The sequence below is a fragment of the Bos javanicus genome, chromosome 16, assembly GCF_032452875.1.
Source record: "Bos javanicus breed banteng chromosome 16, ARS-OSU_banteng_1.0, whole genome shotgun sequence".
NCBI classification, from domain to species: Eukaryota; Metazoa; Chordata; class Mammalia; order Artiodactyla; family Bovidae; genus Bos; species Bos javanicus.
In genome coordinates, this window is record NC_083883.1 from 44,665,281 (window position 1) to 44,687,725 (window position 22,445).

Consider the following 22,445-nt stretch of genomic DNA (forward strand, 5'->3'; position numbering starts at 1 on the left):
GCTGTCTTGCATGCGGTGTGGGCGCTGTTCGTGTGTTTTAAAAGACGGAGAGGTTGGTTTTTTTTTGGTTTACATTTTAGTAGAAGATGTGTCCTAACACACTTGAACTAGAGAAACATTCCTATTTACCTTAGGGGCTTGGCCCCAGTGACACCCGCGACTTCCGGGTAAGAGGTCCCCAGTTACAGTAAATAAATAAATCTACTAGTCATGCGAGATTGGCAAGTATGTAAGAGGAAGTTCACCTTGGATGTTAGCAAAGCTGGCAAATTACCTCTGTTTCACTATGTCCAAAGCCCTTCAAGTTCCTCAGAAGCGAGGCATCACTGGAGACACTGCCAGTGACTAGACTTACTAAAGGCGAACGGGGAGGGTGTCTTCAGAGCTGGTCTCTCTCCTTACTGACAGCAAAGCACGCCTCCCATCTCAGTGCCCCACCTTTCCTGGCCTGCCCCTGACCTTCTGCATTTTGTGTCTCCACAATCCTTCTCAGCATTCAATTAAAAAAAAAAAAGATTTGCCTCGAGTCTTGGCTATCAGCGACCTCTTTCTCTAGTTGGGACCTTGCCCTCAGCAGCTGGTGCCTGAATTACCCAGAAGTCGGCTTTACAAACAAAACGTACCTAAAAATAAATTAAGCACTTTCAAATTCATTCTACCTTATCTAAACTGTGACTGAACTCTGCCCCAAATTCAAAGTGTTGTCGTTATGAAGACAGAGCATCTCCATTTTATTGCATCTTTTTCTAACGCTTCCCCACTAAACACCCACGCTGGTACACAGCTGTGTCTCTCTTGAACCTGCGCTCTCCCAGAGGTCAGCTTTAGAGCTCTGAGTAACACGTGGAGTCACAGTCAGTCATCATTTTAAAGTTCTCTTTTAAAAGCACAGGGTCCCCGAGCTAAAATGCAGACATTGCCCAGTGCTCTTCTCAATTTCTGATTTTGCCTTAAGCATAGAGACTGATAAGCCAAATTCAACTTAAGAATATTCGGCGACTTGGTAAGCAAATGAAATATTTTACTACAGTAAAAACAGATAAACTAGGTGGGTAGGCTAGGTATGAAACAAAAATTGTAAAGACCAGCTTACTAAACATATATTGTAGTTTTTCTATAAATGTAAAATTATTTTCAAATAAAAAGTAAAAAATTACAACATTTTGTTTCCATATTACTTCCTCTTAAAATATTCACAATACTTCTCTTGTGCAATTTTAAAATTCATTCTACAAGCCTCAGAGCTTCTCGCTAGCACTCAAAAGACTTGGGGCAAGAGCAACACTCTGATGTAACAATTTAAACATGGATTGTTTTGAGTTTGCTTTGTTAGGTTTACTTTAACTGTCCCTGGATGGTGATCACATGCATGCTGGAAGCCCTGAGGCCAAGAGAGCAAAGTCAGAGTTAAGATACTGGTACAGATACCTAGTTCTTAAATTTGGTCACAGCCTCTACAAACAGAGCATCCCATCCGATGGGCCGGATAAACATCCTGCACTGACAGTGTTGGGGGGCGGGGGTGCGGGTGGCATGAGGCCAGAACCGGACTGAACTTACTTCAGAACCTGTAAGAGTCCAGGCGTCACTGACGTTTGTCTCACCACCCCAGCTCCGCTGATGGTCCCCAGATGAACCTGAGGATAATAGACTGTCCGAAGAGCTAATCTTGAAGACTGCAACCTTGTCTTAATGACTTCTAGTGGGCAAGTGAAAATAGCACCAACCGTGCCCCCACACCTGTAAGAAAGGAAATCACAACAGGATCAGAAAAGCTATACTGAGCTGTGCATACACGAAATGGGAAATGGAATTTTTCTCTATTAAAAAAAGAAAAAAAGGTACTTATGTTCATTTCATAATTAGAGCATATCAACAGGGTGGGACAAACGGAGAGAGCAGCATGGAGACATGAATACACTAACATATGTAAAACAGAGAGCCAGTGGGAATTTGCTGTATGACTCAGGGAACTCAAACCAGGGCTCTGTGACAACCGAAAGGCGTGCGATGGAAGGGTTTCAAAAGGGAGGAGACATATGTATACGTATGGCTGATTCATCTTGATGTATGGCAGAAACCAACACCATACAGTAATTATCCTTCAATTAAAAATAAATAAATAAAAAAAATTGGTTGAAATCCCAGCAGCTAAAAAGATACCACTGCTAACATGTTAGTACCCGCTTCAGGGCTTTTCATTACTGGCTTTTTAACCTCACATCCTTTTCTTCTTATCTAGATATTTTGGATGTCTTTCCATGTCAGTATATATACACCCACATCACCGTCATTTGCAATGGTTGCATCCTGTTCCTATCTATCAATGTATAATATTTTAACCTATTTCCTACCATTAGATGTTCACCTCATTTCCAATTTCACTCTCATGCTGCAATGAATATTCTAGAAAATTTATCTTTTCACAGTGAAATAAAAATTATTCAGGTATGCTACTGTTTTGAAAATCAGTGTTTACTACAAGTCAGATTTTTATTAAAATCTGACTAATTTGGACTCCACTGAAAATCAAACTAAAGCTTACCTTTTAATAACGAAGTCTGTGTGTTTCACTCAGAACTAATCAATTCATCCTCCAGAATTTCACTAGATGCACTGGCTCTGTGGGTCAGAGTTCCCTTAATGATCCTTCACAACTGGTTCATATAAAAATACTACCTGAACTTAAAATTTAAATATTTTCACCTATTTATCCTAATATACAGTACGTCAAGGCTGTGATTGTCACCCTGCTTATTTAACCCATATGCAAAGTACATCATGTGAAATGCCAGGCTGGGTGAATCCCAAGTTGGAATCAAGACTGTTGAGAGAAATATCAACAACCTCAGATATGCAGATGATACCGCTCTAGTGGCAGAAAGTGAAAAGGAACTAAAGAGTCTCTTGATGAAAGTGAAAGAGAAGAGTGAAAAAGCTGGCTTAAAACTCAACATTCAGAAAACTAAGATCATGGCATTCGGTCCCATCACTTCATGGCAAATAGAAGGGGGAAAAGTGGAAACAGTGGCAGATTTTATTTTCTTGGGCTCCAAAATCACTGCAGGGTGACTGCAGCCATGAAATTAAAAGACACTTGCTCCTTGGAAGAGAGCTATGATGAACCTAGAGAGCATATTAAAAAGCAGAGATCTTACTTTACCAACAAAGGTCCATCTAGTCAAAGCTATGGTTTTCCCAGTTGTCATGTGTGGATGTGAGGGTTGGACCATAAAGAAGGCTGAGAGCAGAAGAATTGATGCTTTTGAACTGTGGTGTTGGAGAAGACTCTTGACAGTCCCTTGAATAGCAAGGAGATTCAACTAGTTAACCCTAAAGGAAACCAACCCTAAATATTCATTGGAAGGACTGATGCTGAAGCTCCAATACTTTGGCCACCCGATGTGAAGAGCCGACTCACTGGAAAAGACCCTGATGCTGGGAAAGACTGAGGGCAGGAGGAGCAGGGGGTGACAGAGGATGAGATGGTTGGATGGCATCACTGACTCCATGGACATGAGTTTCAGCAAACTCCAGGAGACAGTGAAGGACAAGGAGGCCTGGCGTGCTGTAGTCCACGGAGTCGCAAAGAGTCAGACACGACTTAGCAATTGTTCATGAAATAGCTATTTCTGTCTTTTCTTAAACAATAATATCCATGACCTGCACGTCTGGTGGGCTGGGTCTTGATGACAACGTTCCAGTACCACCAGTCACAACGGTTCTTCTCTCTGGAGAAGATCAGAAACTCACGATCAGAACCTGCATCGTATTCATCTTTGTATCCCTGGGATTAAGATTCACAGGTTCACAAACAATATGTGTTCGTCAGAAGAGGGATTACTAAACTGCCCTATAAGGGAGCTAAATGTTTGAAAATAGCACTTAATGTGTACCTTCTGTCACAGGCCGGAAGGCAGCAGCTGTGTACTGTATGTTCTTGTACTTGGTTAGAGCACGGTACCGGCCAAACAAGTGGTTCAATAAAAATGAAACAGCAGAGCCATCTATGATTGGGAAAAGCAACAAGAAAGAGGAGGGACCTGCTAAGTCACTTCAGTTGTGTCCGACTCTGTGCGACCCCATAGATGGCAGCCCACCAGGCTCCCCCGTCCCTGGGATTCTCCAGGCAAGAACACTGGAGTGGGTTGCCATTTCCTTCTCCAATGCATGAAAGTGAAAAGTAAAGTGAAGTCACTCAATCGTGTCCGACTCTTAGCGACACCATGGACTGCAGCCCACCAGGCTCCTCCATCCATGGGATTTTCCAGCCAAGAGTACTGGAGTGGAGTGCCAAGAGGAGGGACAGGCCTTGGCAAACACAGAATCTGAAAGTGAGCTACCTGACTCAATGCAGGTGTTAAAAATCTGGAGGCAAACCCAGCCCCTCAGCCCCCAGGACAGGCCCTGAGGTAAGGCAGCATTTTAAAATCAGAAGCCTATAGTTACATATAGCAAGTAAAATCCTGCTAACTCAAGAGCTAGATAGACGCTATCAACTTAAATTACACTGCTGCCACTGATGAATGATTATTTTATGACAAGAATTCAACCCTCCAACAATCCTAGTAAGGTAGCATTGTTTAGCTTCAATTTACCACAAAGAGCCTCAATGTCAGAAAACAGAGAATGACATACAGACTAGGGAAGCAGGGAGGAGAGGAAAAGAGCCCTTTGGAACTATGTAGGTAAACCTGCCTTGAAATCATGATGGTAAGTATACCCTAAACTGAGCTTTCACTGCCAAGTGCCTGGATTCAACCCCTGGTTGGGGGACTAAGATCTCACAAACTGTGGCAAAAAAACAAATGTAACAAAACAAACAACACAGCTGTCTCTTTACCCAATGTTTGCTGAACTGCGGCCAAAACCCATTGAACACAAAGCAATCTAGAGGATATCTCAACCAGAACAGGAAGGGAGGATGACAGGAAAGACGTGACCTGTGGGTGGGACAACTATCATGTAAGCTCCCGATTTTGCAGGGTGGTATCATCCTGACCTCACAGGGAACCTGGGTCTCGATGAGGTTTATATACTTTCTCAAGTCACAAGTGCCTAAGTGTCTCAACTGAAAGCCAAATCCAGACCCTTTGTCTGCAGAGCCTTGTTTCCCTCTATACTAAGGTATCCCCTCTGGGAGTATTACAGAAGAACAGGTATTTATATACAGTTTGTTAAGCTAGTTCACACTATTTGCAATTCACAGTTAAGATGGAAAATTGTCAATTAAGACAACTAGGACTTAAAACTTTAATGTGTCTTTCCGTATGAAGAAAAAATCCTGAGCCCAGTTGAATGTTGGTTGATGTAACATGCTCCGAGCACAAAAATATATCTAAAGAAAATGGGATATAATAGCGTTTTCAAAAGGGAAAAAAACCAAAAACAAAAAACCCTTCCAAACCTGTATCGATTCACATAAAATAAATTGCTCTTAATCTATTACAATAAAAACTAGGTGATGATTCCATGTTGCTGAAAAAAAAAAAAACAACCCCAGAGCTTGCGGTAAATTCTTGCATCAGAAAGTCAACAAGTTCCAATAAGACACTGTCCACCACCTTTGCCTTGTCCCCAGGTCAGCCGTGCCTCTTGCCTCGGCCAAATGTCATCTACACGGATGCCACCAGTCAGAGGACGGCCGCAGAAGTGCTAAGCAAACACCTGCTGACAGCGAGCTGATCACCTCCTGGGCGGGGGTGGCAGGCCACACTCGCTCCACAGCCACCGTTCTGTATGTTACACACCCACGTGCCCAGGGCAGAGGGCCGGGTGGTGAAAAGACCCCGGCCTCCTCCAGGGGCAAACTGAGGGTCTCCACGTGCCTTTTCTACAAGAGGGATGATACCGCCCGCCCCACGGCATCCCAGGAAACATACACAGCGCTGGGAAAGCACTGCACACTGGAAAGTGAGTGCGGCAAGAAGCAGCTGCTCAGTAGCTAAGTCCCTTCTCATCTACCAGGAAAAAACACTTAAATGAAAAATACCCAAAGGACATTTAATTAGTCTAACATTACACTAAATTGTCCAAAAGAAGATTCTTCCCGAAATTTAAGACATTCCAGAGCAGAATTTTAAAAACTAATCTGGGACTTCCCTGGTGGTCCAGTGGTTAAGAATCTGCCTTGCAGTACAGGGGACATGGTCAGGGAACTAAGATTCCCACATGCCCCAGGGCAACTAAAAACTCGAGTTCTGCAACTATTGCACGCCGCAGGTTCAACTGCTTTTTCTTTCTTTATGAACCAAACACACAGGACATTCATCAGTCTGAGGAGACAGTAGACAAAAGGAATCAAAATACTGACTTCTCTGAGATTGGCTTTCCAAATTCTCTAAAGATATTTAACGAGGTTGGGTCCAAAGCACTTAGGAGTACAACAAATTATATTCTTTGTAGAAAAAAAGGCCCTGTCAATTCTCAATTCTTCAATGCAAAGACCTTCCAAGTTAGCCCAGCTCCTCACCATGGTCAATTACCCGGGACGAAGCCCCATCGACAGTGACTCTGCTGAAGGTATTAATATTAACCGAGCTTTTCAGGAATCTCCAGTCAGAAAGGGTGGAGACATCAGCTCCGTCTGCCAGTCCTCCCCAGCCCTTGCCAGTACTTCTTTTCAGCTGTTCTCCACCGAATCCCACCTCTCCTGTCCTTTCAGTTTTTCAAATTTAGTCCCCTAGAACTTCAATCTCAAATCTGATTCACAACTTGCCCCTGCCAGCTAGACTGAGGGGACTTGGTCTGCTCTTTCACTTTTTCCCCATTCCCATCCTTTTAGGGCTCTCTGGGCACAGGTCTAGGTCTAGCTGCGGGTCCCCTGGCTACGTGTTATGTATACCGGTGGCCTCATCAAATGTCATGAGTCTGTAAATGGTGTGCAGGCCTCCTTGGGCGCTGCTTAATTCCAGCAAGAGCCCCATCACTGAGAACCCCTGTGTTCAGACACCAGCAGTCCACCCCCCACGCTCCTTTTGGCCTGAGAAACTTGCTGGCAGCACTGGGTGTCTTTCCTTCCTCTGGTCCTCATACTCCTTGACAGTAAGCCAACGGGGCCCACTAGTGTCCTTCCACGCCCACCACAAGGCAACAAGACTGACACTTGGTAGGAAGTGACCCCGAGCCCTCCCCAAGCACGCCACACCGGTCCCTTCTCATCCTGCTGGCGCTGGCTGATAAGGCGGCAGCCTTCCCCTTGCAGGAAGCCTCTGGACACAGAACAAGGTACCCACATCTCAGCCTCACAACCTGCCTCAACCTACAGCACAGAGCAGTAGGGGCTGGTGACAGGGATGGGAACAGTGACGGGCACAGCCTCTCTCAACACTCCACAGGCCAAAATGCTGACATCTATAACCTATAGCCTTTCTGCTCTGCGTATGCAGCCTCGGATGCAGTGGTCAGTGGCTGTCCTCCTTTTAAGTCTCAGAGTAGGTTCAGCTGAGGGCCCGGGTAGCCGATGCTCAGACAGCAGGGAAAGTCACATTGGACCTGGAGTTTCATGGTGACATAGTGCTGGCCCCACACAGTTGAGCAACTGACTAATTCCGATTGGACACCCGTATTTTAGGCCACTAACCTCCACAGTGGGGGAATGCTCTAAAAGGCACGCACAAAGATCCACGGCATATAGGAAGAAAGTATTACAGCCAAAAATAAAATTTCATTATATTTAGAATCACCACCATTTAACTTCTATTTTGTGTATATGTTTTATAACAGGTATAGAATTAATAAGTTAATATAAATATACATGGGGATATGCACAAACATTTTAATCACAGGCTTGTGTGATCAGTCTGAAGACCACTCTTCTAGACCAGTGGTCTCAGCCAGGAAGCTGCTGCCCTGGCTCCAGTGACATCCTGCAATGCCTGGAGACACTTTTGGTTGCCGAAATTGGGGGAGGGGTTACTAGCACCTAGGAGCTGGAGGCCAGGGACGCAGCTAACATTCTACAATGCACAGGACAAGCCTGACCTCTAAACAATTGTTTGGCCGAGCTTGAGAAACCCGGTTCCAGATCAGTAAAATGGACAGTGTGTGTATTTGAAGGCGGTATAACCAATGCGGAGTACTGTCCCCAGCATCCATTCCTGCTTTCTCTGTCCCAAATTTCTTAAGTCATATAGTTTGGACAGGTTTCCCTGGTGGCTCAGCTATAAAGAACCAACCTGCAATGCAGGAGACGCAGCAGGAGACGGGTTTGATCTCTGGGTCGGGAAGATGCCCTAGGGAAGGAAATGGCAACCCACTCCAGTATTCTTGCCTGGAAAATGCCATGGATGGCTCACGGGGTCACAAAGAGTCAGACACGACTTAGCCACTAAACAACAAATAGTTTGAATGGGATTAAACCCATTTCTAGTTTAGTCCTAACTCACTTAATCAACATAAAGCCATGTCATCTGTTCAGAGACGGCACATGATGGAGCCCAAGGTAAGTGGCATAGTTCCCTGGGGAGCAGTACCGCTTTCCTTAGAGCTGGATGCACGTCCAAGTTGGTCCAGTCAGAGTTAAGCTCGAGCTTGTTCAGTGGAGAACAAGCTGAGAGATGCTGGAAGCCATTCTGTGTTCACGCAGGGACCAACCTTGGAATCAAGCAGATATTTCTGGAAAGCAGAGCAGTCGTTGAGGGGTCCCACAGTGACACTGTTGAGCTATTTAGGTAAGCCCTTCCTGAAGCCTGTGCCCACTCTAAAATTTGGGTATACATGCCAATAATCAAGGCAGCTGTAAGTGAATTTGATTTACTACTTATAACTGAAAGTCTCCCAAATGAGCCTAGTCAATTAAAAAAAAAAATTATACCCAAGCTTCTCAAGAAAGTACTTAAAGGGATTAACTATTATCAGTAATCTTCTAAAACACACTGAGGACTTGTGTTTCCAGTGGACTATGTTTCTAATGGCTATGAGGAAATTCCCTGGATATTAATTTAATTTCATTCCTAAAATCCTGCTCTAGTCACGGATGCCGAAGCCAGAGACCATTGGACTATTCCATACCCAATACCTCTGGGATATTCCATTCAGTGAAACCATCCCAAGGGCTTGAACAGGGCAGCAGAAAGGCCATGAATAGCAGTTAAATCATACATGTCTTAGAGTAGCAACAAGAGGCTCTCTGAAATCTATCTGCCTGATTTTCTAAAACAAAACAAAACAAAACTTATGACCTGTATTGTTCTGCACCTGTATCTTCTTTTACTACTTGTCCTTCCCCTCCCCCTCATTCTCTACCTTCTTTCATTCTTCCTGCTCAGAACTGAAGTCTCCTGTTTCTTACATAAAGATGTATTTAACTGTTTATCTTTACCCATGTAGGCCTTGCTTGTTATTTCTCTAAAGCCTGTGGATTAGGCTCCTCCCCTCTACTTTCTGGCAGAACAAAGCTAAGCTGGACCATTACTACTACAATACATACACTAAATTTTTGTCTATAGTCCTTAAGTGATCAAAGATGAATTTTTACCTTTTGATACATTTTTACCTTTTAACTCTGAGCTGCACGTAACAAAGAGAATTTTAAAACCTAGATGTTTTCAACAAGAAGCTGTTTTCTATACATAGATTCACTCAATTTAGACACTAAAGCCAAGACCAAAACACTCATTATTATCATTGCTACCCAACTGACAGTAAACTGGTTTCCAGACTCACAGCTTATACCTAACTACAATATGGATTCTACTGACTAATAATATGGCCAGACACCCTGTGATCCCTACATTTGGAGCCTTTGATAACTTCTCCCTTTCATCTGCTACCTCTAGAGTCACTATCTGAAAAAAAAGGAATGAATGCCTCTTTACACATAATTTTCTGGAATGTTTTATTTGAATACTTAGCACAAGGCTTAGGAGATTTTGATTATACAAATTCTGTGTTCACTCAGTAAAGTAAAATGCTTCTTTTCTGATGCAGCTAATTATCCTTTAGATGCTATTTTCTATACCCTACCTCACTTAGCGAAAAAAAATAAAGTAGCACCCGAACAGAAAACTCTACAGTGGACTTCCATGGTGGTACAGTGGATAAGAATTCGCCTGCTAATGCAGGGGACAGGAGTTCGATCTCTGGCCCAGTTAGATTCCACATGCCAGGGGGCAACTAAGCCGGTGCGTGCGCCACAGCTGCCCAGCCCCTGGCTCTAGAGAACTCCTGAGCTCCCTTGCTCTAGGGCCCATGCTCCACAACAAGAGAAACTCCCTGTTCAGTGCACCTAGATAAAAGTCTGTGCACAGCAACAAAGACCCAGTGCAGACAAAGATAAATAAATAAGGACTTAAAAACAACTTTACAGTACTTTCTGAAATGGAAGAGAATCAGTATCTTTTACAAACACACAAATCCAAAATGTTACCTTACGCTAATTTTACTACAGAGCCATGTGGATGGAGGAGCCTGGTAGGCTGCAGTCCATGGGGTCGCTAAGAGTTGGACACGATTGAGCGACTTCACTTTCACTTTTCACTTTCATGCATTGGAGAAGGAAATGGCAACCCACTCCAGTGTTCTTGCCTGGAGAATCCCAGAGACGGGGGACCCTGGTGGGCTGCCGTCTATGGGGTCACACAGAGTCGGACACGACTGAAGTGACTTAGCATAGCATAGCATGTTTATAATTACAAATACAGTAGTGCTTTTATTTGGGACAATTTAACAGGCTACATACCTCCAGGTTAGATGCACAATACCTTTTACTCATCTAGTTACTCGTTAAACAAGTAGCAATGATGTTATCTCTAACACGTGGGGGTTACTGTATTTGGGATGGATCAGTGAAGAAAACAGACACGGCTGCTACCTGTGAGGCTTAAACTTACATGACGCATAAATTTTAACAGGAACCTTTCATCCAAACATAATACATTAAAAAAAAATGTTGCCTGTATGAAATACACTGGAGAAAATCAATTTACAGCCTTAGTATACTTACATAAGCTTTATATAAAATACATGGGCACACTATATTTGTCTTATCAAAGCTTCTTTAATCATTGCAAATAAATCATGCATCTTCTCCATATGGTTCCTCAGCAAATATATTAACGTATACCTAATGAAAGTGAAAGTTGCTCAGTTGTGTCCGACTCTTTGTGATCCTATGGACTATACAGTCCGTGGAATTCTCCAGGCAGGAATACTGGAGTGGTAGCTGTTTCCTTCTCCAGGGATCTTCCCAACCCAGGGATCAAACGCAGGTCTCCCACTTTGCAGGTGGATTCTTTACTGTCTGAGCCACAAGGGAAGCCCAAGAAAACTGGAGTGGGTAGCCTATCCCTTCTCCAGCGTTTCTTCCTGACCCAGGAATTGAACTGGGGTCTCCTGCATTACAGGCAGACTCTTTACCAACTGAGCTATCAGGTATGCCTAATACTTCAAAGCTAACACTTAGCTGATACAGATTAAACCTGCAGGGACAGGGACAGTACAGATGACAGCTGTCCACAATGAGGGGAAAGACTGAACTGTGAACATATCTTAGATTATATCATTTTTAAAACCTTAAAGACATACATATCCCCATTAAAGTACAGTTTAAAGGTCCTGTAAATACATTTAGTGACAAGAGAAAACACCACGCCATAAAAATAAGACCTAAAGCGTATAATCCAGGCCGTCAAGCTCTAATCTAAGGACAGCTTAGTAGAGCTATTTCAGGTGCTGAGTACTCTCCTGAATGCTGCTTGTTCACAATCAGAACCACCAAGTCATTCCATGTATGTGTGCTCAGTTGCTTGGTCATGTCTGACTCTTTGTAGCCCTATGGACTGCAGCATTCCAGGATTCTCTGTCCAAGGAAGAATACTGGAGTGGGTTGCCACGCCCTCCTCTAGGGATCTTCCCGACCCAGGGACTGAACCCGCGTCTCCCGTGTGCCCTGCATTGGCAGGCAGATTCTTTCTTTAACTCTAGCATCATCTGGGAAACCCAAGTCATTCCATAGGGAAAGTTTAATAGATTTTTCTCTGTCATGAGGCCTACACATGGAAGGGCTACTTTGGAGGATTTCCGTGTTTCTCTTAAGGGGATGGGCTTAAATAGTAGAAAAGGAATGATAGGTTTTTTTAGGGAGTAACAATAAAATTGGTTTAGGTTTTTCGTTTTGAAGGTGCCACCCAGACTTGGGGATAGGAGAGAAGAAAGCAGAAAACAGTAGAATCCCTAAAGATACTGAAGTGAAAGTGTTAGTTGCTTAGTCAGGTCTGACTCTTTGCGACCCCATGGACTGTAGCCCACCAGGCTCCTCTGTCCATGGCATTCTCCAGGCAAGAATACTGGAGTGGGTTGTCATTCCCTTCTCCAGGGGATCTTCCTGACCCAGTGATCGAACTCAGGTGTCCTGAATTGCAGATTCTTTAGTGTCTGAACCACCAGGGTAGCCAGAGACACTAAAAACCAACATAAATGAATAAGGTTTGCTCACACAAAGAACCCACCCTAGGAGATGGCTAATGAAGGTGCTGATAGCTATCAAAAGTCTTAAAAATGTGTTTTGACTCAGCAATTGTACATACCATGATCACAGTTTACCCTCAGGAAATAATCAGATGACTACCCAGGTACACATAAAGATGTCCAGTTTATAATGGCAAAAATTAGCAATGAGGACTTCCCTGGTCATACAGTGGGTACCAATCTGCCTGCCTATGCACGAGGCACAGGTTCGATCCCAGGTCTGGGAAGATTCCTCATGCTGCAGGCAACTAAACCCCAAGGGCCACAACTACGGATCCCAAGCTTTAGAGCCTGCCCTTGACAAGAAGCCACCACAATGAGAAGCCTACACATCCCAGCTGGAGAGTAGCCCCCACTTGGCACAACTAGAGAAAGTACTTGCAGCAAGGAAGGCCCAGCAGAGCCAAATATACAGTGAATTTCAAAAAAATGAGCAATGAGAGGTCAGAAAGAAATTATGTAATCAGAATAAATTAGGTAGCCCTGTCATAAATGATGGTAACCGCCTCACTGAACTCCTGCCACTGGGCTTGGAAATGTTTACATTCTTCACTGCAACCACGGAACAGTGAGGGTTGATTAGAAGTCTATTCAGAGAATTCGTTACCACGCTGCCATCAAAACTCAACATATTTCTAAGGAGGAAGCAACACATAAAGAAGGGGAGCCTATTTTAAAATTAACTATGAAATTACCTTTGCTGCATATATGTATGCACACAGACCTGATTCTGAAGGTGTTGGTTTGTGGGTGGTTTCTCCTTCAGTTCTCCTCTTTCTTAAAGGGCAACGCTATACTAAAAAGATGACTATTAATAAAAACCTGAATATTACAGGTTAATTTAGGAGCATTTTTGCCTCTGCAAAGAACCCATGAAACTGTTTTTAATAATGCAGGAAATTTAAAAAACTATATGAGTTGTTTTGGGTGTCATTTTTATTTTCTAGGATCTAAAATTAATTTTCAACTATTCATAAGTCTGTTAGACCTGGTAAAAATATTAACTCAGTATCATCAATTAGTGATAGCATTAAACTTGTTTGATGTTCGTTTCCAATAGCTATTCAATAAATAGGAGAAATGTGACAGAGTCTACATTAAAAAGCAGGGTCTCTGACTTCTTTTCAAAAGCAGTTAAACTCAGTTCTCTGGAAAGAGAGCAGCTTAACAGTGGAAGCTAGTTACTTTGAGCAAAGCAACACAGCCTTCCAACAGACAGGGTGGGACCATTGCACTGCCTGATTTGAACTGCAGGATACACCCACCCATTTGATATTTTAGCTCCTTTAATGTTCTTCCCTAAAAGAACTGGAAGCACTGTATTTTAGGCTAGTGGGAATGAGTCAAAATCCAATTAGCTACTCTGAAAGCATCCTTTTCAAATACTTATTTTCTTTCTTGCAGATCAGCAAGGAATCTTGAACTGCTAATGAAGGAATAGAAACCTGTTAAATACAATGGCCCCAGGCACCACCCTAATAAACCACCGTTTTAATCAGTTCGGAGCTGTGCTGGCTAATGCAGTTTTCCTCCATCACAAGGAAAAAGGCTGGTGCTCCAGTAGGAGAATCAGCAGCCAGAGGGCACTGTGAAGGGCGCGCTGGGAGATTCAAGTCGACAGGGGAATCGATCACGCAGCGAGCCTCACAGAGGCTGCTCTACAGCAAGGAACTCTCTGGGTTCAGAATACAAGCATTTAAAAAAAAGACCACCTCACTAGAAACAGTAGATCAAAATCACTGAGAATAAAATAATTTTTTTAAAAATCCCTGTTAGCTTGAGAAATGACTTTAATAACATGGCCAACTTGTTTAAAATCCTCCAGAATGACAAATCAATGTTCTGTCTTAATTTAGGAACGCGGCCCCTTCCCCAAACCTTGTGTTATTCTCAAAATAAATCTCAATGGAAAGATGAAGCAAAATGAGAGGGAAGGGCAGAAGAGAGATGAATGAGAAATCATGCCTATGTCTGAAGAACAATCAAATTTTCTGACAGGAGAAACAAAGTACCTAGGTAAACAACTACAATAAAAAATACCAAAAAACTCAGGAACACTCTCATCAAGGGTTATTTTTGCAGACAATTCTTCACCACTGCTTGTTTGTAATAAGGAACATATCTGGGTAGCAACTAAAACACAAAATTGCAACTAAAATACTCAAATCAGAACAATAGGATAAGTGCTACTTTATGTAGAATTGTCCTACACTTAAAAATGGCTGTGCCAGGCCTGTGAGGTCCTTGAACAAGACTCCAAACATCTAGAAGACTCCAAAAGCACCCAAAGGCTGTATCGAAAGAAAACAAATCACTAACACAAAACATTTTAACTTCTATCTCCCGAAAAACAAAAACACCAGCTCCCTTCCTAACCTCCCTAAAAATACGTTGCCGCCACTAAACCATAAGAGATGCCCTGACGATCCGCCAAATGATGCTTTAAAAACAGGGCACATCTTAGAATTACGTTGTTTCTGACGCTACAACTAGCAGGTAAGAAGCATTTCAACACACCTTCCCGTTCTCATTTGATCCTGCGGTCCCCCATCAGCCCTCCCACCGGTTGCTGACCCGAGCATCACGGTTCACCAGCACTTCCCAGGCCCCTGCTGATGCCCAATCCCGGCATCTCTACCTTATGAATTCGTCCCTGCGCTACACTGAGGAACTCCCGGGCCACACTGAGCATCTCCAAGCCCGCCTAGGGCCTTCGGGAAAAGGCCTTGGGGGATTACTCTGAGGTCGCTAAGTGCAGCCTGGCCAGACAGGACCGCCGAGCGACACTCGTCAGACCGGCCACTAATTGTTTAAGAAAAGAAAAAGGAGAAGACGCCGCGGGGATGGGGATGGGCGTGGGCGCCGCGTAAAACCACCGTCGGGGGATGTGGTCTGGAGGGAGACAGGCCCCGCGCCCCTCGAGCCTCCCCACTGTCCCATCGCCCGGACTTCCTCCTTCGAGAACCCGCATTTCAGCCCAGGAAGGGCTGGTAACCGGCCCCGGTGCACCGAGGGTGCGCGGCGCGGCAGAAGGGCGGGGGCGCGGGGTCGGGTCGGTAACTCACCCGCCGGCGAAGAGGTGAAGCAACGTGTTCTCCTTCTGCTGAGTCCCCGTCGCCATGGCCGCGCCGGCTCCGCGGCCCGCAGCCGCTGGGTGCCGCGGGCTCCAGGCGGCTCGACGGAGGCGCGAGGTAGTCGCTCCGCTCTCCCGGCTGCCCTCAGGCGGCCTCCGGTGCCGCCTCCATGCGCGCGCAACCCCGCGACCGGCTCCTTCAGCTTGCGCCGTCGGCCGCGTGGCTGAAGGCGCCTCACCGGCCACTGCAGCGCGAGCGCCGCAGCCAGAGGGAACCAGGCGCGCGGCTGTCACGTGCGGGGGCCGGGTCGTGACGTCACTAGGCGGCGCGGGCTCGGGGCGGTGCGCGACGGGGGTGTGGGCGCGGATTCCGCGCGCCTATTGGGCAGAGGGCGGACCTGGGCGGAGCCACTGCGCAGACCGGGAGGGAGAGACGGGTGGGAGCCGCGGGAGCCAATACGCTTGGAGTGAGAACCGGCTAAAGCTGCCTGGTCCCTGATCCGGGAGGCTTGGAAACTGGGATTGGTGGAGCCCAGCGAGACCGTGCGCCTGGCCTTTATTCGTTTTTATAGTCGTTTACTTTGTGATACTTAAAGTGTGTAAAAAAGTATATAAATTACGTATGACAACTCAAGCTCTGTGCTTATCACCCAGTTTAGGGGAAAAGCAAGATCCAAACAGCTTTAACTCCCAGTGGTATCATTTTGTGTTTTCTTTGATTTTTCTAGAAGTAGCTTTTTGGTCTCTTTTCTGATCATCTCCAGCCCAGACGTCTGAGCTTCAAGTTTCTGTATCCGAGCTGTTTCTCTGCTTGTGTGTCCTTGGGTCATCGTCAAGCTTAACCTGGCAACTTAACTCCAAGTCTCCACGCTCATGCAGGCCTTCCTTTGCGCCCCCACCCCCCCCGTTTGCTGTACGTTCTACCACGTGACTCTAATTTCCTCACATAGGCTTCTGCAGTTTTTTTGTTGTTTTATTTGTGTAAATTGCCCTTCCGCCCCTGGAGTGTAAGCTTCAGGAGTGCAGGGACTTTGTTCCTTTCTTGCAGGGTTTTCCCTGAGAAGGTGTCGGCCCCTTGGCAGATACCAAGGTATATGCCCAAGAAAATAATGAATGAATGCCCTGAATAGGACTCGTCACTTCATTCTTTCCCTCCCCCAAACCTGTCTGCCTCTTGTATTTCCTGTCCTGGAAGAAGATGATGCCACCATCTGCACAGCCACCAACGCCAATAACTTTCCTATTACTTTTGACTCCTCTCTTTATCTCTCTCCTCAGCCCACCAGGCACTTCTGTCCTTGGAATTCTCCCAGAGTCATCCCCCTTTCTGTGTTCCTTCCACTGCAGCCGCTGGTTTCAAGTCTTCCTGTCTCTTGCAGCAAAAATCTTCCACCTGTCACAAGCCACCCTTTCATCCCTTTAGTTGGTTGCCCTCCACTCTCATCCCCCTCTAGAGGCACCAGGTACAGACTATGCCAACGTTTTATTTTCAATCTCCCAGGGCTGCTAAAAGCAGTACCTCAACCAGACCAGGCTGCTAGCTGTCCTGTGTGTAAACACAGTGAGAGCTTAGGCAGAAGGGAAATTGTGTGCAAACACAGGAGCTGGGTATTTGATTGCTGGGGCTCTTTAAAAACAAGTCTTAAGAGCGGTCATCCAAAATACAAATATGGTGACTACTATATATTAAAACCATTACTCCCCCTAGGAGCAGAAAAAGTCACATCAGTGCTCCATATATGGGAGAAATAAGGGAAGAAGGAAATGAGGCAGCCAGGAAAAAAAGAAAGCTGTTTCTTCCTGCTTCCTGGATCTCTCAAATCCCTTGATTCAGTTACTCAGAAAGTCAATGTTCGTTTTAGCTGAAGATGGTTTATGAGGCATGAGTAGAAAACAGGAGAGAGTAATGCAATCATGTTAACCAGGAGAAAGCTGTTCCCATCCTGGTGAGATTCTAAACCCAAGGAGATGCACTCTTGGAGCACAACCCTCCATCTTGGGTGCTTTTTCACACAGGTGTCTGAGGCCGGAACCCAGGCTTCTCACCCACAGCAGCAGCCCGCCTCCTCCTCTTTCCCTAAGCACTGTCAGTCTAGTCTGTGCCGGACACATAAGTGTGTGTGTGTGCCAAATCGCTTTAGTTGTGTCTGACTGTTTGCGATGCTATGGACTGTAGCCCACCAGGCTCTTCTGTCAAGGAATGCTCCAGGCAAGAATATTGGAATGGATTGCCATGCCCTTCTCCAGGGGATCTTCCCGGCCTAGGAATCAAACTCACGTCTCTTATGTCTCCTGCATTGGAGGCAGATTCTTTACCACTAGCAACACATAAGCAGGCTTCCCCATCCCCTTGTTAATAGTAATGCTGCCTTCATGTTAGAGTTTTTCCAAGGTTTTTCTGTATTCATCTCATTGGATACTCACACTGTTTGGCAGCCCTCTTGTTTTCCTTCCCTTTTATGGATAAGCAGGGTAGATTTGCCCAAGGTCACTCAGCTAGTTAGTGGATGATGCAACAACCTTTCACGCCTCCTTGACGTGGACCATGCTGTTGCTTACAATGTCCTCTTCCTCAATTGGCCAGACTCCTTCTGGACCTTCTCTGAAACCAGCTCAGAAATCACCTTCTCTTTGAAGTCACCCCATGGAGTGCTTATTTCTCCTGGTCTTCACTGCTCAGCTTAGACAGCATATTAAAAAGCAGAGACCTCACTTTGCTGACAAAGTTACCTATGGTCAAAGCTATGGTTTTTCCAGTAGTCATGTATAGATGTGAGAGTTGGGTCAAAGAGAAGGGTAAGTGCCAAAGAGTTGATTCTTTCCAATTGTGGTGCTGGAAAAGACTCTTAAGAGTCCCATGGACTGCAAGAAGATCAAACCAGTCAATCCTAAAGGAAATCAACCCTGAATATTCATCAGAAGGACTGATGCTGAAGTTGAAGCTCCAATACTTCGGCCTGATGCAAAGAGCTGATTCATTGGAAAAGACCTTGATGCTGGGAAAGATGACGGCAAAAGGAGAAGAGAGCAGCAGAGGATGAGATGGTTGGACAGCATCCCTGACTCAGTGGACATGAATTTGAGCAAACTCTGGGAAATTGTGAAGGACAGGGGAGCCTGGGGTGTGACAGTCCATGGGGTGGCAAAGAGTAGGACACGACTGAACAACAACAACACACCAGCATTCATTCCCTGGTGTATGTGTTGGTGGGAGTGAAGACTGGGACATTTTCAGAGAGAAATGAATTTCTGACAATATGTTGAAATGCATGTATGTGTACATCGTTTGATCCCCATGTCAAGGAAAGGACGCTATCTGGTTCATTTTTTCAATACATTTTTATTGAGCATTGACTCTGTTTAGAAAAAGCACTTGAGGGACTTTCTTGGCAGCCCAGTGATTAAGACCCCGCTTTCCAATGCAGAGGGTATGGGTTCAATCCCTGGTTGGAGAAGTAAGGCCCCACATGCCTCTGGGTGTGGCCAAAAATTTAGAAAAAAGAAAAGACATTTGATAACACAGAATACCCATTCCTGAAAAAAGTTCTTAGCAAACTGGAGCAAGGAATGAAAGGTGTAACAATAAACCTACAGCTGACATCATAATTTTTGGCATAAATCTGCATGTCTGTCCCCCTAAGATGGGCAACAAGGAAAGATATTTACTCTTACCATTTATTCAAAGTGGTACCTGAGGTCACAGTGCAGTAAGACAAGAAAAAGAAAGAAAAGGCTTAAAGATTGAAAAGGAAGATGAATAACTGTCTTTAGTCTAGATGATGTAATAGTTTACTAGGAAATCCTAAGTAATCTATATAACAACTGCTAGAACTAACCAGTAAATTTAGCAAGATCAAAGGAGACAAGGTCAATATACAGAAAAAGAAATACTTCTTTTGCTAGCTACAAACAATATGAATATGAAATAAAAAAAATTATTTACAATAGTATCAGAAAACCCCAACAACAATAAAGGAGCCAGACATAAAGGAGTACATGATTCCATGAAAAGTGTGAAAGTGTTAGTCTCAGTCATATCCAACTCTGCAACCCCATGGACTGTAGCCCGCCAGGCTCCTCTGTCCATGGAGTTTTCCAGGCAAGAATAGCAGAGTGGGTAGCCATTCCCTTCTCCAGGGGATCTTCCCAACCCAGGGATCGAACCCGAGTCTCCTGCAATGCATGCAGATTCTTTACCATCTGAGCCGCCAGGGAAGGCCACAGGATTCTATATTTATGAGAAATTCTAGAAAAAAACAAAACTAACATTTAGTGACAGAGAACAGATCAGTAGATGCCTGGGGCTAGGGCTGAACTGGGGGCTGGGAAGGGGATTAATGACAAAGGGGCCAGAGGAACTTCTTGGGGCGATGAAAATGTTCCATATTCTGGTCAGGGTATATACACTTGTCAAAACTCAATAAAACTTATACTTAAAATGGGTGCATTTTATTGTATGTAAATTATATCTGAATAATATTAATCAAAAAGAAAAACAAAGTAAGGCAGGCCACATATATGCATATGTGAACATCATATCAAATTTAGACATGAGAAAGGGCAGACGGATGGTTACACTGAGAGATCCACTTAGACGTTGCTGAATTTCAGAAGACGTGAACTACTCCCAGACTTGGCTGGGTCTAGAGGAGAGGCTTGTTTGGGTTTTTGGTAACCAAACCTGAGGTTTTGGCTTTAAAGGGCCTGAACCTTCCTGCTGACTTATGAACCTGTTTCTTTTTGCTTTCTTCCTCTGACTGTCAAACCTCTAATTGCTTCTTTAATCCTTGTTTTTCTGCAAAAGGGATAGCATTAGAAAAACATTCCACCATTCACCCTACCGTCCAGGGGCTGGGATTTCATTTTTATTTATTTACTTATTTATGGCTGTGCTGAGTCTTTGTTGTCGCGCAGGCTTTTCTCTAGTTGCGGTGGGAGAGCTTCTCATTGCCGTGGCTTCTCTTATTGCAGAGCGCAGGCTCTAGGCGTAGTTGCAGCACATGGACCCAGTCGCTGTGGCTGGGATTTCTTTGCAGGAAATTGTAAGGAGCATTTCCATTTTGCAGAGCCTAAGGCTGGGATAGGCCCCATGCGTGCATGCTAAGTCGCTTCAGTCGTATCTGACTCTGTGCAACCCCATGGAATATGGCCCGCCAGACTCTTCTCTCCATGGGATTCTCCAGGCAAGAATACTGGGGGCCCCAAATCCCCACAAATGCTGAAAGGCCTGTGCCTGCCTGGTGGCTGGAGGGAAACAGGGGCAGGTGATGAGATTGAGGGCAAAGGACACATGCTCAGCAGGCCTCTCTCCCTCCTTTCCTTTCTCTACTAGACCCAGCCTGAGCCGGGTTTCCGGTTACAGTCCTAATGAGGCTCTGCAAAGCCAAGCCTTCTTGCTGATGAAAGGCTCTGTTGTTCTGGCTCTGGCAAGAATAAACCACTGCCAGTGGGTCTCTCTCTCCTTGTCCACCAGGCTGGAACCTGTTTTTTCAAACGTTTTGTAAGCTTGTCCCTACCCCCACATTTTCTTGACGGTTCCTTAGAAGGAAAGCAGCTTAGGTAAAAGGTCAGTTCTGGGAGGCCCAGACTCGTGTTCCTGATATGTTTGGAATAAAACTTGGAAATTGACTGGACGGTCTGTCTGGCTGGGCAGGCACTGCCAGGGTGGATAATGCCCATTTTCTTCACTCCTCCCCCTCTCCCATTCTTCCCTTTGTCCCAGATTCTGAGAGGCAGTAGAGCATAGTGCTGTGTTGCCCAACTGCCAAGTTACTTAATCTCCCCATGTCACCCCACCTATTCAACAAGGCTAGTTAAGGGACATACTTCAGAGTGAGGGTTCACAATAATTCTGGGGGTTTCCCTGGTGGTCCAGTGGTTGAAAATCTGCCTTCCAATGCAGGAGACTCAGGTTCGAACTCTGGTCTGGAAACTAAGATCCCACATATTGTAACTACTGAGCCTGTGCCACAGCTAGAGAAGCCCACGTGCTGCAACAAAGATGTCGAGTGCAGAAACTGAGACACGACATGGTCGGATAAATAAATATTAAAATAATAATGATAATAATAATTCTGCTAACACTTATTATGTGTCAGACATCGTTCTGAGTCTTTCTGCGACCCTTTCAGTTGGAGCTATGATTTGTATCCCCATTTACTGTGTCATGGGGTAGAGCGGTCACACAGCATGCCTTGCTAGTAACTGACCAAGCTGGAATTTGAACAAAGAGAATGCGCTTAATCACCCAGTTGCATGGTCAGAGGTAGGACACATGATCGGCTTAGAGCCCTACCCATGATCAGCACTGATAACACGGTAGTTTTTACCAGAGTTTGTACCACTATCTATTTGCATCCATTGATATGCACAAGAACTCTTGTTTCTGATTTAGAAGAGCAGAGTGGGCTGGAAAGAGGGGTTAAGGACATGAAGAAGAGAGGAGGGTTATTTGCTGATCACCTGCTGTATGCCAGCCATGTGCAGAGAATGCTATAAACACAACTCCTTATCTAAAACCTCGGGTGTGTTTCACAAGTCTGAGTTATTCTGAAGATTTTAGAGACATCGGACAGTCCATAAACTGCATGCTAGATGACACTCCAGGCCCAGGCCAGCAGTCCATCAGCAGGAACATAACAGTTCTGAATAACCACACTGTGTGGGATTAAAAAACACTGTGTAAATGGAACTTTTTAAGAGGGCAGAGGGACTTCCCCGGAGGTCCAGTGGGTAAAACTCCATGCTCCCAATACAGGGGTCCCAGGTTCCATTCCCGGTCAGGGAACTAGATCTCACATCCCCAACTAAAGATCCCACATGCCACAACTAAGATCTGGCACAGTCAAATAAATAAATATTAAAACAAATAAGATGACTGAAATGCTCTCTATTGTGAATGTAT

The 22,445-nt window shown here is 44.9% G+C and overlaps 1 protein-coding gene across 1 annotated transcript in view; it reads right to left on the bottom strand.

Moving 5' to 3' along the window:
- SLC25A33 (solute carrier family 25 member 33) overlaps positions 1–15,918 on the bottom strand; it is a 30,295-nt gene extending 14,377 nt beyond the window's left edge. Inside the window, exons 1-2 of the mRNA XM_061382822.1 lie at positions 15,534–15,918; positions 1,561–1,740 (exon numbers count right to left, since the gene is read on the bottom strand). Coding sequence (XP_061238806.1) covers positions 1,561–1,740; positions 15,534–15,589 — 236 coding nt within the window. The 5' untranslated portion in view covers positions 15,590–15,918. The remainder of the gene's footprint in view (positions 1–1,560; positions 1,741–15,533) is intronic.
- Positions 15,919–22,445: the final 6,527 nt, after the last annotated feature.